This window comes from Elaeis guineensis, chromosome 2 (assembly GCF_000442705.2).
Source record: "Elaeis guineensis isolate ETL-2024a chromosome 2, EG11, whole genome shotgun sequence".
NCBI classification, from domain to species: Eukaryota; Viridiplantae; Streptophyta; class Magnoliopsida; order Arecales; family Arecaceae; genus Elaeis; species Elaeis guineensis.
The window spans coordinates 120553905-120572813 of NC_025994.2; the positions used below are offsets into that span (position 1 = coordinate 120553905).

Below are 18909 nucleotides of genomic sequence, written 5' to 3' on the forward strand. Positions count from 1 at the left end.
GGTACCTTGGCACAATAAAAAAATAAAAATAAAATAAAAACATAAAAGTAATAATAATAAAAAACAACAACAGCTACAACACTCTGGTGCACCGACATTTAGGATTCATCACGCTCGATAGTTCAATAGGAACGTTTCTTAAACTTAGATTTAAGCTTACAACCCATTCAATCATGTTTGCATATACAGCTTCGTTCCATCTTGACATTTGTTCAATGCACTGGAGCTAGCAACAAAAGGCAAATTACTAAATGGGTGCCGTCTTGTCTGGAATTACACTCTTGACGCACAAAGCTTCTAACACCTTCCATTCAAAATTACAAATTGAGGCACTATACAATCTCTCTCCTGACAAACCGTTCAACAGTATAACTCATTCAAGTTTACGGTATATTTCCATTTATGCTGGAAAGTTGGAAGATGTACACCAAGTTAAAAACAAAAGAAAATGCATAAACTACATCCAGCACTCATCACACTCAATGGTTCACAAAGCCCCCAAGCAACGGCCATACACTTCAGCTTAGATTTTGGCTCACAAACAATTCAATCATGTTTGCATATACAGCTTCGTTCCATCTTGACATTTGTTCAATACTCTGGTTGAAGCTAGCAGTAAAAGGCAAGTTATTAAATGGGTGAAGTGCAAAGCAATTCTACTTCTTTTGCTTGTATATGATTACACTCTTGACGCACAAAGCTTCTAACAGTTTCCATTCAAAATTACAAACTGAAGAACTATACAGTTTCTCTCCTGACAAACTGTTCAACAGTATAACTCTCATTCAAGTCACCGTATTACGCTGGACAGTTGGAAGATCTACACCAGTTAAAAAAAAAAAAAAAAAAAGGCATAAAACCACAATAGAAACAGCCTCTTTCCGTGCTCAATCAGACCTTTCTCACACTAACGAAGAGAAAATGGTTACACGCAGACTTCCTTTATTATCACCAATGACCTGGCAAAGGGGCTGGAGCAGTTTCAAAGAGTACATAATATCAACAGGCACTGCCACATTGACGGGTATACTTGGCATTCCATTAGAAATGACCACGGTACTCGGTGTAAAGAGAATTCAACAATATCCATGACCTGCAATCTGGATATGTTACTAGATGCCCTCAAGGGAATGAGTTACCTAAGGAAGCTGGTCCGCTGGTTTCCAACAAAAAATAGTGAACAGAGTTTTCACTGCAGCAAATCCAAAAGAGGTGGTTGATCTGATGATACTTTGGAATGGCCAGATCGTGATGCTTTTGGGAGCCCTGAATGCCCTTGGTTTCTACCCCGTCCTCTTCCAATTGCAGTGGTGGGAGGCGGTGCAAGCCTTGGCATAGGCTGCCCATTGTTTGATGAGGCAAAAATGGATCCAAGGTCACCTGTTGCTTTACCAGCAGATCGACCAACACTAGAATTATGGTACCCCATACCCAAAGTCGACATTGAATTTCCAACACCTGATCCTGAATTTCCCTGATTCAACTGACCAAGAGTGTGGGAATTCAGGCCCAACCCACTTAGGTTGTTTGTATTTGAGACAGAGCTTCCCTGATAAGGTTTTGACTGCCCAATAGGATTGCCGTTGCTCCAAGATCCTGTGCTGCTAGTGTTGGATGAAATTCCATGAGTGTGACTTGACTTGGTCAGAGATCCCAAACTGCTGGCTGAATTGCTTGGCTTGGGTGGCCAATTAGCAAAAGGATCTAAATCATCAAAAGTACCAACAGGACCTCCTGAGTTCTGCTTCTCATTAACGCCCAGCTGTGAGCTGAAGCCGGCAGAAGAATTTGGAGGCCACTCAATGTCAACTGGAGTACATGCAGTGGGTGTTTGCTGGGGAGGTGTCGGTGTGAGAGATTGCAATGAAGCAGCGGTAACCAGCATAGGCTGTGAACTTGGTAATGGCTGCTTGGATTGTAGGTTTGACTCTAAAGCCTGAGAAGAAGTGGCCGTTTTCTTTGTTGTGGGACCCCAGTCCTCATCCCATGCTGGGCTGCTCTTTGCTGTCTGTCCAGTAGATCTTTGTAATGATTCAGAATGAAGCCCATTAGATACAGATGATGCTGAGACCTCAGGAGCTCCAGAATCAGTCACCGTCACACCTCGTTTTTCCTCAATCTTTCTGTCAATAGGGGATGAGCCCAGTTCAAATGATGAGATGCATAAATATGGAGGAAACGATTCTACTACACATACAATACCTTAGAATATCCTTGACAAACAGCATGTATTTGGCAAATTGCTGGATATTCAACTGTTGGGCAGTAAGCAGAGGAAAGAGCAAAGGAAGTACATGCTCTAAAGTAAATTCTATGCCATACTGAAAAGAAAAATGAAGAAAAAAATGAATTGCAGTCCAGGCTTGCTCAGTGGAAGAAAAATCCAATGTGAAGCAAATGAAGAATTGGAGAAATAAAATACAACACAGGAATATATCAAGGTCTACCAGAAATAATATCGATGCAACAAATTTTTAGTAGCAATTTTACCTGTTTATAAATGGAATTTGCCACTCCCAGAGTACACATAAGTGTAGGTGCAGACCGGTCAACAGCAGTACAACGTTGAATTGTTTGCAATATGTCTAAAACTGCTTGTTTGTCAAATGAGGAAACCAGATCTCCAAAACAACGCAGGGCATTCACCCGCACCTGAAAATGATGCAAGGAAAACCAACCATTTAATACGTCCCCTTCACTCTGGGTAATAATTTTGCAAGAGAAACCCAAAATTGGACAATATGTGCATCTGACACAAATTAAGTAGCATCAATCTGTTGGCCACTCGGTACTGCCCCACTTAAACTATTGTAGGAAGTCAAACTAAATGATAGCAATGCTAAGGACCCCACAATTCACTGGCTCCTTACATAGTTCCCAAAATGGATAGTAACATGCATCAACCTATCTGATAGATCATATTAGACATATATAAACTAAAAAGGTGTCCAATATAACAATAACTCACAAAAAACCATAATTCATCTCAAATGAAAGATTAGTACATTTTTAAATGCACTGAGGCTGAAATCTATTTAATATTTTTTTTAATGCTCTGAAGATGAATGTATTAGACCTTGCACACACCATCCTAATAATCAGTCTCTAAACAAGTCTGATGGAAGAGTTAGTGTTTGGATAGCCTAATCAAATGGCTCTAAATTATAGCTTCTCTAAAACAGAGTACAAGTTTAGAGGCCTCCTACTCATTGGTATTATATGAATATTTATTATTGCGGGAAGCAAGTTGGCTCCACTGGCTAGTGAGAATAATTGTTTCTCTTGGCTGTGGATGGTGAGTTTACTGCATTAAGATGTGAGCATGGATGCTTCCAGAAGCTGGCCACTGTGCATCAAATCAACACCCAGCAGACACATCATCGCCACTGATCAAAGTTCTAATCTCGTCCATAGTTGAGATGTAGTCAAGCTTTTGAAACATGAATATAGCGAAAGTGTTGATTTGTTCAAGATGATATTCATCTAAACTTCCATCTTCTATTTCATTTTCTACAATAAATGTACAAGCAGTTGAAACTTCCTATGTTTGTTTTGAGAATTACTTTTAATTTTTTAAGGATTTAATCATGCTTCCACAAAACTGTCGAATAACTTAAGCAGGATTTTTCAAGATTGCCCTGCATCATATCTCCTCCTCCAGCACAAGAAAGAAAAAACTAAATGCGCATTAGGTTTGTAAACAGCTCCCAACCTAATATTAGTTCTCTATGTTTTTGGTAATAAATTCTTAGTCACAACACTTTTGGGGAAAAAAGAGGGACAATACTCGTTTGCATTATAGAAGCTAAATTTTAGTTTTCAGTCAACAATCAATTCAGAAGAACTAGTGATGCTGTTCTGTTTGTTCAGGACTGAGCAAGTTCAGTCCACTGGCATAGCAGCATAAGGCAACTTCCACATACTCATAAACATTATCACAAGTGATCAATAAAAGATGACAGAAATCATCAGTTCTATGTAACAAGCACTATTGAGGGAAAGGGCAGTGTATGAGAAAACAACACAATACCGCAGCAACAGTAGTCTTCAAAGCCAAGCCATGAACACGAGGCAAGATAGCTTGCTTCACTAGCTGCAAAAAAGAAGCTAAAAGCTGTTTCAAAACTGGCAGTAAAGAGGAACATATCCCAACCATCTAGCAAGCAATCTCAATATGTGAGAAGGTCACAATCCACAATTCACCATGGAAAAAGGAACATTCAGCAATCTCCAGCAACAGCCAAGTATCAACATATATACATGACTTCATAAAAATAATCCGGGCATGCTGCAGCAAGAGTAAAGATTTGTTTCCACATGCATATAAAATTCAAGTGGTGTTTGGTACATTACATAGGTAATGTTGCTATGGTAATATGATTGCACAGGGAATGTGATTACCTAGTAAAATTACAGAGAATCCTATATTGCAGTGTTTGATATGTGCAGTAATATTGTTGTAAAATTACAGAGAATCTTACATTATAGTGTTTGGTATACAATTTAGATTACATGGAATATAAACTAATTTTTTCAAAGTACCCCCATCCTTGCTTATCGATTATCGTCTAATTTCTAGAGGGACAATTTTGAGACCAACCATTTTTCATGACATCATCCATTATGTTTTCTTTTCTATTTTCACCAACTGGGACTACCCATACTTTATTTTGATTTATTTTGATGGGGGTATTTTGGTCTTGAAGTTATCTTGTTGTAAGATTGTAGGATTGTAAGATTACATGTAATCACATAGCTATCTCCTCCTAGGCAATCACATTACCTCCTTTTGAGATAATACTGTAAGATTACATGTAATCACATAGCCATCTCCTCCTACGCAATCACATTACCTCCTTTTGAGATAATACTGTATTACATGTAATGCAGCATTACCTGTGAAAGTAACGAAACAAACAGTATAATCTGATTACCTATTACAAAATTACATGTAATTCTGTCAGGATTACATGCTATCAAACGCTCTCTCACTACAAAATCACAAATATGATTACATCCATTCATGTAAAAACCTAAATCAAAATTTCATGTAATCACTACACGTGCCTCAAACACAGAAATATATAACCATCACAATTGGCAAGCATCTCTTATAATTTAAGAAACAATTTGTTTCTTGGAACATTGGCCAAGTGTTTAAGAGCCTTCACATGTGTTGTCCCTTGACTTTTGATTTTACATGATCAAGTGGGTTCATAGTCATTCTAAGTAGCCAATTGAAATTTGCAGACCTAGAAACCCAAGTAGCCACCTAGAACAAGACTTGAAGTTTACTACATTTACCTTTAAGTTAGAATAACACCAAGGGGCTGTTTGGGTGATTAGGCCCAAAATCCTATGGGATTAGTGGGGCGGGTCAATACAACCAGCAAAATCTGGCTAGGCTAGGTCTATATTCATAAATACTGATAGTATACTCCTTTAGAGTGGGCAGGCCTAAATCCCATGGGAAGAATAAGACCTCAGCAATACTCTTGGTATTTATAAATATAGACCTAGCCAGCCAGATTTTGATGGTTGTACCAGCCTATCCTGTAAATCCCATACGATTTTGGACCCATTCATCCAAACAAACCCTAAAGAAAATAAACATCCATTGGATTGACTTCAAAAAAGATAAACATCCATTTGATCAACTTAAAACACTTATGAGGCACATGCTCAGATATGCCAAGCCTTAGTACTAAACCAAGCTCTAGGGTATGTGCAACTACAAAACGGATGCTGAAGTAATATTACAAACTAAAGAAGAACGAACTTATATATGGTGTCTGCATTGAGATTCTGTACTTTATAGAAGACCAGGTTATTATTTTGGGCTGCTGCATAACAATGAAGGAAGAGAAATTATTAGCTTAATAGAATATGATAATAGCAACAAGTTAATAAGATCCAGGGCTATAAAGGCCACTACATTCTAAAAACAATTTCACTAAAACTGAATAAATATAACTGTGCATTAATAGAGCCTAAAATGCATGTTTGAGTGTCTACATAAGTGCTTGCAAGATACATTCCTGAAACTAAAAACATGAATAGGAAATTTAAACAGGCTGCAGAGACGAAGATATTTTTGCTGCTATATGACAATAAGTAATGTTATGGACCCATCATTTAATGGTCAAAAAACACAAAGTCCTTAAAAATCATATAATTATTAAGGTCACCTTATCAGAAGCAGGCTAGCTCTACATTCATGCTTAAGAAAGGCCATACTAATTACCTGCATGTCGAGTTGCCTTGCGAGGGGAATAGTTCTCCGCAATACCTCTTCTTGTATACGAGCATCTGTATCATCATATGCCCGAACAAGCAAGGGGAGAACGTCTGATATCAAGTGTTCTTGACTCGCCTGTAAGAGATTCCAAGCCATATGATTGTGTTCAAGAAAACTTGAGGAAAAGGCATAAAATGCCTACCGCATACACCAAGCTGCTTAACTTTCTAGGACCAAGATTTCTCTTGCTCAGAATAAGAGAGTGTAAATTCTAAATATAACAAGTAACATTAAGCTAATTATCCATAAAATATTGGAAGGAAATGTGAAGCAAAAAAAAAATATGGATTAATCTAACAACAGAAAACACATTGTTGCTTATTACATCCTTCTATAATTGCAACATGGTATCACTTCAAAGTGCCAACCACACAACAAAATAGAACCATACTGCTAATAAAATGTAGTGGGCAGAATGAACTTCATAGCCAGTATCAGCTCTCAAATTCATAAACCACTAATTATCAATTGTTAACTTCGTATCATGAAGTTCTACACTGATAAATGTCATGTTTAGTCAAAAGCAGGCCCTGTGAATTCTAAATGATATATGCAGGATACTCGTTCAAATGAAAACCGAAGTCTTTATTTTTGTAACATCAACAGTACACCATGTAAAAAAAAAAATCAGAATATGTAGATAAAATAAAATGAAATATTCATGGAAATTAAATCTTGATTTCTCAAATTGTTATTCAATGGACAACATGAGATTATTTTCTTTGATAGTTGAGAAGAGTCAAAGTGTCAAACTACACAAGTAAAGGCATTTACAAGCATCAAACAAAATTTCATGCAGTTCTACAGGAGCGAAAGCATTGAGATAACAGAAAGAGTATCATATTCAAAAAAAAAATGCAAAAATGGAAAGGCCACAAGGAATTAGAGAATAACTACTCTCATACTCAAAATATAAGTCTTGCACTTCTTAAATTTCAAAGGCATGACTACTGGAATTACTGTCACAAGTCATGAAAGCATGAACCCAAAGTTATGAAACACATAGATTGAGAGAAAGCTCTAATCACCTTGTTAATAATCAATTCTGCATGCCTCACAAGCAGAAGAAGTGTTTCTCCTGATGCAGAACTAAAGACTGGGACAAGTGCAGGCAATGTTGAAAGCTCAAAATCATCCTTATCCTACAGTAAAGCAACATTCAAAGGCATCAGCCACCATATTAACACAATAGACAAGATGCACCCATTTCACAATTCCAGTATATATACATGAACAGAAGACACCAGAGAGAATTGGCACAGAACTGCCATACACAATCGCCAGACTGCAGATTGGAGAAAAAACTACATCTAACTCTAATTTTACTTTGTCATTGTTGGAGAAGTTTTGCATTAGTAGAAGGAGAATAACAAAAAGAGTCTTTCATGATGACTAGAAAAAGGATTGAAGTATTATTGAATATCATTGAAAAGAGAAAAGCAGAATCAAGTAATCCAATCAAATGGCATGATATTATAGCAGATAATGATGTACTATAATCAAAGAGATAAATTAAGGTCCTATTTGGCATCACTTTTGTCCTTTTTTTATTTTTAAAAAAATTGAAAACATGAAATCCGATGCAAGAAAGATGTTTGTTCCCTCATTTTTGTTTTTTATTTTTAAAAGTAAATTCCATAATTTATAGAAAAAGTGGAAATGAAAATTTTTTATTTCCACTATTTGTTAAAAAACAACTTTTTGAACCGTAAAATCAAACTGAGTGTTAGATCCCATGATTTATTTCTGGCCTCAAAGACTGGTACCTCGTCGCCTCCATCCCCACCCGCTTCACCAATAAGTTCCTCTGTCTTCCCTCCCTCCTGCCTCTTCCACCCCGCTGTCCTCCCTATCAACAGTGGCTTCTCTACCAATAATGAAAACAACAACAACCTCTGATATCACGGTGGTGGGAGAGACCGGAAAGTATGTGAATGTCAAGGGTCATGCTACCCTTGCCAGCATTCATTCGGCATGTATCCGTGAGATGGACAATGCAGAATCAGTCCAAGAATTCATGTTGTATCTCACGTATCCTCCACTTGATGATCGCCCGAGGGTGCATGCCTAAAATCTGCCGTAGGAAAAGCACTGCAAAAGGATTTCCTATTTTGGTTTACCAAACATGTTTTCCTATTTTTTGTTGTGAAAAATAAAATAATAACAATGACTATCAAATAGGTTTTTGTTGTCAACTTTTTTAAAAATAAAATCCTACTTTTAATTTATTTTTTTTTTTAAATGACAACAATGCCAACCGCAGCCAAAATCATCTCCAATCAATTAAGCAAGAGTAGGCAACTGAAATTCCTTCCTTGAACAGGTATATAATACTGAAGCATGTTTTGTACGACGATAAACCTCAAGAAACAAAGCTGGATAAGAAAAGATCGCCACCATTCTTCACACTGATTTGGATATCTCAGAGATTCAGAGGACCAGAACATGAAAAATACCTGAGAATCGGCGATTGTGAGAACCATGGGTAAAATCATTGGCTGCATAACCATATTCCGCAGCTCAGCACAAAGAGGTGGAAGAACCTGTAAGCAAAAAAACTCAACTACAAGATAAAAGCAATGCAATCTAGGGCTTTAATTGTTCTAAAATAAAGATTTAGAATGCCAAAAAGAAAATCTACCTGAAAGGAGGCATAGAGTTTTTATCTATATCAACCTTACAACTACCTTTCATTTCGGCCCACTTACTCTTATCAGTACTTGCAGTATACAAGAAAAGGGTACATATCACAAAATCATGTGATCAACCAAGAAGATGACCTTGTATCACCTCCTGTGCTTGATTAGTAACTTAATCCATCACATGATTATTAATGCATATCTGCCAAGATGTTTCTCTAAAAGGAATATGTCATGATATCTATTAGCAAGCTAAGATTGTGAACCTTCATATTGGTGTTTCAGTTTAGCTCAGTACATACAGCATTGAGGTACATGGGCTGGTCTGAGCTCATATCAAGAAAAGAATTGATTAACAGAATCAACCACGCCATATATGAAATTTTGCATTTCTACACTGTGTATAATGGATTTACAGCAAATACATAAAGTTATAAACTCTATCCTTGTAAACCTAGGAATCTTCCAACTGTTTAATCCCAAACTTCTGGAAATGAGAATTTGATTAATGGAAAAAACAGAGATAAAGCATTTAAAGTGCATGCATGTAAAATATGTTTCATTTTACATGATGCTTATCATGCTTTCACATCATTCTTGAAACAACAAGCACCCAACAATGCCACAATGCACCAAAGTGCTGGCGATTGGGGATCTACAGTAACCATAACAAAATGCACCTTCAACAACTATGAGGAGAAAATGGTATATAACATGCATATTCACATAAATAAGTTAGATTTTGAAAAAGAATCTCTTGCTTCTAATTCATTAACTGACACCAAATGGATTAATGCAAGTTCCTTCGCAAAACCCTTGTTTTTGCCCCTTCACAAGGACACTTCTTAAGTCCAGTAACAATCTTGAAGATGTCTAGTTGTTTGCACAAATTGGAACACTGTAATGCGTAAGGTAGCCTTCCTTTGCACCAACTGGTCTCCCAGGTCATGGACAGAATCCTTTCTTGCTCGAAGTTAGGTTGGCAAAGAATTTTAACATCAATTTGTTTAAGATTGTCATCATCTTGAGATCAAGATATAAGAATTTCTCAAATTTTCATGTTGATTGTTAAAGGAAAGACAACTATAGGAGGTACAATTTTATGTAGCAAGAAGTTTTGGACAACGTACTTGACCTAGGCCCGGGGACCAGCTAAAATCATAAAGGCCCTGCGATGTTAGTAATGCTAGACAACATACTTTGTTTTAATCTCATCATTCAGATAGCTGCAAAAGTTTATGCAGTTATAATGAACTGCAATGCAAGTGGTACATTTCTATAAAGAAATGCAAAATAACTCCAATGACGAGAACAAGAGAAAGAAAAATATATATGAGGCTTGTTCTTTTGCCAAAAGGATTCAGTTCTGTGTTGAAGAAAGTATCTACATGCATCTTCTTTCCTTTCTTTTGAGGGGGGGAGGGGAGGGAATATATGGAGAAGTAAAATGAATCAAACCTTATACCGCAGCACACGAGCATCAAAGTCTTTCCACATATCAGACAATGCCTTTAGAAACTCAGTCTTCTGCATATTATCTCTTTCCTGCAAAATGATAAAACAAGAAGATTAGATGTTTCAGGCCTTTAGCGAGAAACAACTAATCAAACTCAAAAGCAGGAAATCATACGAGCATATGGTCCAGGAAACGAAGAGCACGCAACCTAGTATCAAGCCGGAAAAAAGAAGAACCTGCAAACCAACAAATCATTCTTAAGATAACCAGCGATACTAACTAGTGAAACAAAAGTTTAGCAACAGAAGTGACATCATTCTGGAAGTTGAGTGGTTGTTTCTATGTTTCGAACTGTTAACGTTCAAGTCACAATAGAGCAATCTTACCGTGGCATCAAAGTTCCCCCCTCAAGTGTCACTTTTTAAGTGTCACAGGAATGGTTCAGCGAAAAGCTTTAATTTACTTCAAGTTTGACATTAGATATCCATGTCTATCACAGCAACCTTTTTGTCATTGAAAATGTTCAAGGGAAAAGAAAAGAAACAATGTTCATGATTAAATTGATTAGCAGAGGAAAAACTGCCGCTTATAAACTATGATGTCCCACCCCAATCCTACAGGTACCATCTTAGGTTATGGTTGTCACATCATTAAAATTTATATCCCAAAAATAGCAATTTCCTCTATAGATGAACTCTGACTTCTTGTATATAGCAATAATGTAATAAATTAGTGATAATATGTCACTGTATTTCATATTTCAAGCCCCAACAATATTAGAAACCTTCTATTCTAACTTTAGTATGCATATTACTGGATAACATTTCTAATGTTCTGACTGTTCCATACAATCAGCAAGTCTTTGTAGTTGATCACCCATTATCTTAGACAAGATATACCATTCATTAAATATCATAAGACTCCTCAAGAAAAAGGTGGCCCCTACAATCTTCCTCGAATTTTGATCAACTTACATACAGCTTAAATGGACCACCATTAAAGAAGGCCAAACTTGTGTTAGGTGTCTGTTGAAGTACACATACATACAAGCTTCTTCAAGATTCATCAGGTTCTTTATATAACTTCCTTTAGCTAGCTAGTAATAGCACTATTTTTCTTTTTTACTATCAGTAAAAACTCAACTCTTCAAATAAAGTATTGACCTTATCTTTCATATACATCTTTTTCTTTTATAAATGTTAGAATTTGTGATCACTGGCTTATTTTTTCATTTATCCCACCAGCTAATGGCATGCAATAAAGTACTTCATCCTTTCATCCACCATCTCAATCTTTAAATTAGGCTTAATAAAGCCATAAGAAAAGAATAACATTATTGATATCGAACAATAAAAAAAATAGAAACTAATTAATGAAACAATGCTTCAAATTACTTTTGTAATTGAAAATTAAAAATTAAATATAATTTCAAATGAACTAATAGCAGCCATATAAACACTGGTAAACAATTCAATCCGGTACTTTTGCGAGCCAGCTACAGCAAATGGTCCCCTCACACATGGACAAATGTTGTAAAAAAATTCAAGATAATTAAGTTAACAGTATTTGTCAGGAATGCTAAATATTCAGATGCTGACAATAGCAAACCAAAGCAGATTAAAGTCACGTTTCTACCTGTGAAATCTGAAGCACTTGGCCTAGCTGCCTCATCCATAGACAACATACTCTGCAAGTCTGCAATCAGCTCTGAGGGAATGACTGAGAATGCTTCACTTGTTAAGTATGCCAAGCTATTTGTGTGCTGCAAGAGCAAACAACTGTTACAAATAAATTATGAAAAATAAAGACACAGTATCTACAACCTCTATTACTTGAAACACACCAAGACAAACCCATCCATTACTAAACTTACCCACAATACCTATACTAACATATATAAATACTAATGGTGCCAGTTAAAGAAGAATAGCACAGATAATCAAACAAAAAATGCATCTGCAGAACAAAGAGGTGTTTCCGAAATAGCCTTATGAAGCAATCGAATCTTCCATATATTCTTCTTGATAACATTGACTAAATAATTGCAGTATAAACACAGCTGTAGTTTACTGAATAAAGATCAGAAAAAAAAAAAAGACTCTCAGGACTGACATATCATCCAGTAAGCATAACTTAAGAAATGAAAGATGCCTGATGGGTACCAGATGGATTGCTCTATATTTTGTGTCCTTGTCCACTGATTCTTGCAAAAGCTGCATAGATTATCAATATAAAATTTTCAGATAATTCTTCATATCTCCCTCCTCTTTCACACCAACACATTCAACTCTTTACAGGACTCTCCTCAAAACTTACTTTCTTGGTGGCCTAACCACAGCCCTTTTTTTTGGAGAAGCTCCAACAATTCATCTAATATAATCTTTTTTAAGTTCCAGCATCACAGCATGACCAACTTAAAATTCTCATCCGTCCAATGACTATTCCTATCCATACAAATGGTTATCCAAGTCTCTGAACATCAATACCATAAACTATAGAAGATTCTAAATGAGAAGGGAAGAACATAAGATCTAAAACCGGGAAATGCATTGTATCCATAAGGCACATCACAAGCCAAAGAAACAAATCAAGACATAAACCTCAAAGCCTGACAAACAAAGAAGAAAATTAGTACAATTGTAGTATCAATACATACAGCAATTTCAAGATTAATTAAAAAAGTAAACAGAATTGATAATATTTAAACAAGGTTGAAATTGTGGACTGGCCTGTTCCTCATCTGATCAGACTAAAGATATATTATTCTCACTTATACTTTTCAATGTGCTCACAGGAGATGTAAAACCAACCTTGAAGAGATATTAAATTCATGTTATCATCTTACAGACCAAAGTTTACAGCATCACGAACATCTATCCTTACCAAGTATTCAAGAAACATGCATTTAGCTTCCACTGATCCAAGTGACCAAGAGTTTAATTATTGAAATCAACAAGAGGATCAATGAACTGGAGAAGAAAAATTTTAACATATCATCCCCCCCACCAAACCACCCACACCCGCCCGCCACAAAAAAAAGAAAAAATGAAAGTAATTTTATACATGATAAAATATTAATGATTTGAAGAATAGACTTTCACTAAAAACAAACAATAAGTAATGATACACACCATCTTAACATTGTTATGACAATCCAAAAGTGGCTTGTGGGCGATCAAATGGTATGCGAGACATCCAAGACTGAAAATGTCAGAAGAATATCCTGCAGTGGGTGCTTTGTTGCGAACCAATTCTGGAGCCGTATAATTTAGAGATGGTTGAAGGGGTAACATGGAATCCTCGACATCATACTCCTGCTTACACAAATCCAGCAAATAAATAGCTTGGAAGCAATTTTTGACACAGAAAGAAAACTACTGCACAGATAATCAGCATGACAAGTTCAAATGCAACATAACTCAGCATACAAGGTTCACAACATCGGTGTACTGCCAATACCAGATATATCGTACCACACTGGTATCCAACCAATATTCAATATAGGGGAGCATACTAGATTCAGAACATTGAACAAACCATCATACTGGGTGTACCAACACTGTACCAACATGGTACCAGTCAAGGGTCCGGTATCGAGATTGAGAATCTTGCAGCATGGTATAGATCAATTGATAATACTAGAACCAAACACAGAATATGAGTTGCAATATATAGTAATCGAGTGCTTTCATATATCCATCAATGTATTGGTGAAGTACATAACAACAAAAATTTAAAAAAAAAAAAAGAGAAAAAAAGAAAACAAGTTAGAGAAAATAGAAGCAAAACACGAAGAAGGCAATATCTGTCCTTCCAAACGGTTAAAAAACTGACCGGATAATGAAATTGTTGTGTGGATGTCAAACCACCTGAGACCTGATCAATAGAGACGGCAAAACCAAACCCACCAAGCTTCCAAGCTCCACTTGCAGTTATAAAGACTGTCTGCAACAGCAAAATCAAGTGAATAATTCACATGCCAAAGCTTACAAACTACAGGATTAAAGGATTTCTCCCTGAGAATGACCTTAAGCATAACAGTTCCAAGCAGTCTAAGGGGTTATAGGATGCAAAAAATTGGTAACAAGTCTAAATCAGGTTTTCCATACATTAGTAAACTGTATACAATAACCTATACTACTTTTAACTAAGAAGTAAAAGAATTTTCATGTTGAAGCTATATGTGATTCCAAAGCATAACAACAAAGAATATTCCTGACAGAATTGCAAATGCAAAATGCTGAAACTAAATGAGAATACAGGCACGGAAAGAAAAAAAATTGATACAGAAAGAACATTTTTGACAGGTGAAGTTACAAAGTTTTTTTTCCAATGAACATGAAAAAATATGGAGTTAGAAAATAATTATGATTTATAAGTCATATAAACATGATTATCCAAGGAGCAGATCATAGATTACATTATAACAAGATGTTCAAGTCAGACGAAAAGATTTCGCTGGAAAGTTAATGGTTTCATGGTTAATTAGACATGAAAGGACAGATTATCCAGTTGTATTTGAAGACTGTTAAGATTCAACAGAATATCTTCAGCATTCATCATGAACAGATTAACAGAGTAAACCTCTCTGGTCAATTAACAGAATTGAGTTGAGTTAAGCTCCTCCCTGTAAAGTTTAGAACTGACTTGACCAACCAACAATATAGATAAATGGCGTGGGTCTTGCTCTTCCTATTTATTTCTACTGGGCATGTCACATCATTTAAGATATCTCCATTCTTCATATTGTATCAATTTTCTAGGAAAACTGGATCTCCATTAAGAAACTACATTGAGACTAAAGCATTTTTCTAGCAAATTCGGATCTCCAGGGATTCCCCCTTAGCTATAATTCACATGATCTCCTTTTTACTTTGAATTTGCATATCGTCCTTTACATCAGTGGATATTTGTAAGTTCAATGAATCACCTATAAGCAAATAGAGCAAAAACAAGATACAGATGAAACAAGCATATGGTCAACAATTATCAAACAGCCATGTAAGCATCAAATGTATTCTAATAAAACCATCATGATCCAGCAACTGCACAAAAGTAATTAATGCCAAAAGAGCACAAATAAAAAATGATTAAAAACATGACACTATTTAAATATGGAGTACTTTATCTTAGAAATGATAGGACAAATGAAATAATTGATAAGCAATGTAACCTCTGGAGATATAGCTCGATGTACGAGGTGAGCATTGTTATGAAGAAAATCTAAGGTTTCTGCAATCTGGAGTAACCCATGTTTGACCTCCAAGAGCCCCATCTCCTGCCAAAACATGGTAAAACTAATTTGTCATTTTAAGTGAACAAAGAAAAATGATAACACTATTACTTAAATAATATCAGAATTCATCTGAATCATAAACATCTTTGAAGAACCACTGCTAAAGCACACTAAAAAATTGAATGATAAAATTGGTCTGCATCTGACTCCATAACCGGACAACCCCAAAACCAACTACATGCAGGAAAAAAAAAAGGAATTAAAATGGAAACAAGATAAATCAATGGTAGACATCCAGATGATGGAAGACTTTGTCGTGCAGATATCTTCCAAGAACTGCAATAGACACTGGAAAGATTTCCTAGGAATAACAAAAATCTCCAAAAATAGTAATTGACAGTACAGTGAAAAGACACTCGAAACATTGAATATCCTTTTTTTTTTTAATCATTATAAGTCAATGCCCAGACAAAATATGCCAGATCAACAGTGTGAAGCTTCCCAACACTCCATCAAACACCCAATACTTTCCAAGTTCCAGGTTAAGGTCGCCCACTTACCAAGCCTAGACTGTACAGTAACCCTTTTCTTAAGAAAAGATGGAGCTAAGAACCCAACAAGCTGATTCAATGGTAACTTGACATCTAATTATCAAATAAGATACCTACCAAAAATGCCCCGTCAGGCCATGACTCTGCACTCAAGGGTTAGTTGGCAATGATCCAGTAAGATCATCAAGAAAGGAACAGAGGACAACATAATAGAAAGGTAGAAAGAAACTTAGGGAAGTCAGTGAGCTATTCCCATGGACAAAACAAATACATGAAATCTTTCCAAATTTACTCTCGTCCAGATCATATCTATGTTCATTTTTTTAGTATGCTTGTGGGATCTACTACCAAAAGAATTTATTTGGTGGGAAATGGGGAACAAAAGCATGTCAGACAATATAGTAACAGTGCTAGAAAATGTGATTGTGAGAGAATTATAAGCCACACCCCTCAACCTAGACTAGGGTGTGCCAAGAGCAACAAGCCCTCATAAAGGATCATATCCAAGCCCCTGGATTTCACAAGTTCCATATTTATCAACTTTTGATATTCAAAAAGAGGCTAATGCTATCATAAATGATATTGAGTTGCAATTTAGGTTGCATAAAGGGTGAGTAAAAAGCCATAAATACGCAAATAAAGAAAAGAAACTTTATCAAACCAATTAAAAAGAATGAAATGCCACTTTGCGGCAGATTTAGGATTAAGAAGATAAGGATCATTAAAGCTGACAACCAAATCAGCTATTGCAACCCTGGATTCATTCTAGAAAAGAAAAGAACATACATTCCTAGGATTATATTAAGATGGATGAGGAAAAGATGCACCTCTAGACATATATGTTCCTGTCTCATCCTTTTGGTCAACTAGGGTTTAGATGTAAGTTCTCTAATTGATACTTGTAAGTAATCAAATGGCATATCTATATTGTTTGGCAAACTCATGAGATAAGGCTTTTTGAGGTGTATAAAAGAAAGCTTAGCTATATTCACAACGTATTGTGAATGTTTATCCAAGCTTAAAAAGTACAGGCGAGAACTCTTAGTCATAGTTACAAATAGAAATTAGCAGTTAGTCTTAAGGAAACATAATTGCAGACAGCATCCTCATGGATATAATCAGAGGTTGCCCCCATACGAATTGTTATCAAATCTGTAATCAAGGCAGCTCCATCTATATGAATCTAAAAATGACAGCATATAGCAATATACTTCCACAATCCAAACACAATGTTATATCAGCAGTAAAGCCTCAACAAATCTTGGTGGGTATACCTAGACTTTATTATATAAATTCTCATCTTTCCAATTGCTTGCAGGCTTAATGGCTGAAACTGCTGACATATTGCTAGAACTTATTAATTTAACAACAATATATCCGATTAAGATTCCCAAATTTCCCTTTTTCCCATTCTTTTACCCGAGCTCTTTGTAAAACATTTCTTTCTTTCCCGTACGAGCTTGTTTGCAAGATAAAGTCACCAAATCCCCTTAAATCAATATAAATCTTCAAATCTTTGAGGAATTCTCCATTGTTATCCGCTTCTCTAAATCTTACCCAAACAGGTAAAACTCAATCAACGCAAGTAGATTAATAATTCATCTATACCACCGACCCACAATGTCCAGAAATCTAGATCCTACTCTCCATATCTTGAAATTCCTATGGATCAGAATCATCTCAAGACATCACATCGATCAAAGCACCAATCGATGTCTAGATCCCCAGATCTAGATAAGAGAACAACATAATATAGAAAAGATTATATCTTGAGAGAGGGCGGGAGGGAGAGATAGAACGTACCATGCCCTTGAGCTCCTTGGGAACCTTGGGGACGTTGTCGTGGTTGCCGAGGGCGTTGGCGACAGAGGCGAAAAGGGGCTCGGTAACCATGGCCATCGCGGTCTTGCTCTCATCGAGGGCCTGAACGACGTGGACGACGCCCGGGTGGCGGATGCGGACGAGGCGGGCGGCGTCGGCGCGAAGGAGGTCAAGAAAGGCGTCCTCGGCCGCCTTGGAGAGACCGGCACGGGCGCGGGCCTCGGAGAGGGCGCGCTTGTCGAGGACCCAGACGCAGACGAGCGGGTACTGAGTAGATGGGGCGGAGGGGCGGGGCCGGCCGGCGAAGAGCCGCCAGGCCAGGCCTGGCCCGCCGGAGCCGACCGGGTCCAGGAGGTCGTAGTCCTGGAGCGGCCGCGGCCCGGTCACCTCCTGGACCGTGGTCTGGACCGTTTTCTCGATCACCGCCGCCGTCTTGGCCAGCGCCTGGGTCAAGGTCTTCATGTTGAGCGCCATGGCCGATGGCACGGTCTCGTATGTTCGGGGGAAGAGCGGGGGGTAGAAAGGGGGTTTAGAGAGAGAATGGGAGATCTTTTCCTCCGTCCACCGGAATCTCTCTCTCTTTCTCTAGGGTTTGGTGGTGGAAGCGAAGGAGGGAAGGGATCAAGCAAGACACCGACATGGGCTGCCTGTCAACGGTGACCCGCGGTACTCTTTTTATTTCTCTCCTTCGTTCAATTATGAATCTCTTTTTTTTATTTTTTAAATAATAAATATCAACACTCGGTTTTGTTGGTGCGATGTCTCGCGGATAAATATAAAGAAGGGGCACCTGATGTGGACAAATACAATTTTCTGGGAAGCTTAGCGGTTAAGGCGGCAATAGTGTCGCGTTTGTGATGGACTAATTGACGGACGATGAGGACGTTTATCACACTTCCACTTGCTGG

At 37.1% G+C, this 18909-nt stretch overlaps 1 protein-coding gene across 1 annotated transcript; it reads right to left on the reverse strand.

The window, feature by feature from the left end:
* Window positions 1–635: 635 nt before the first annotated feature.
* LOC105038989 (SCY1-like protein 2 A) lies at window positions 636–18622 on the reverse strand. Its single transcript, XM_010914945.4, has 14 exons — window positions 17984–18622; window positions 15567–15671; window positions 14228–14338; window positions 13525–13707; window positions 12029–12155; window positions 10568–10629; window positions 10396–10482; window positions 8755–8841; window positions 7327–7440; window positions 6245–6373; window positions 4031–4093; window positions 2491–2652; window positions 2203–2321; window positions 636–2123 (listed from the first exon to the last, which is right to left on the reverse strand). Exons 1-14 carry the CDS (start codon window positions 18473–18475, stop codon window positions 1190–1192), a joined length of 2775 nt encoding a protein of 924 aa, XP_010913247.1. The 5' UTR covers window positions 18476–18622; the 3' UTR covers window positions 636–1189.
* Between the last annotated feature and the right edge of the window lie 287 nt (window positions 18623–18909).

Coding starts and splice junctions, on each gene's coding strand:
- LOC105038989 (XM_010914945.4), bottom strand. CDS start 18,475: ATGGCGCTCAACATGAAGACCTTGACCCAGGCGCTGGCCAAGACGGCG. Junction 8,842..10,395: donor CTCGTGTGCTGCGGTATAAG/GTTTGATTCATT, acceptor TTTTGCTTACAG/GTTCTTCCACCTCTTTGTGC. Junction 6,374..7,326: donor CAGAATTGATTATTAACAAG/GTGATTAGAGCT, acceptor AATCTCTTACAG/GCGAGTCAAGAACACTTGAT.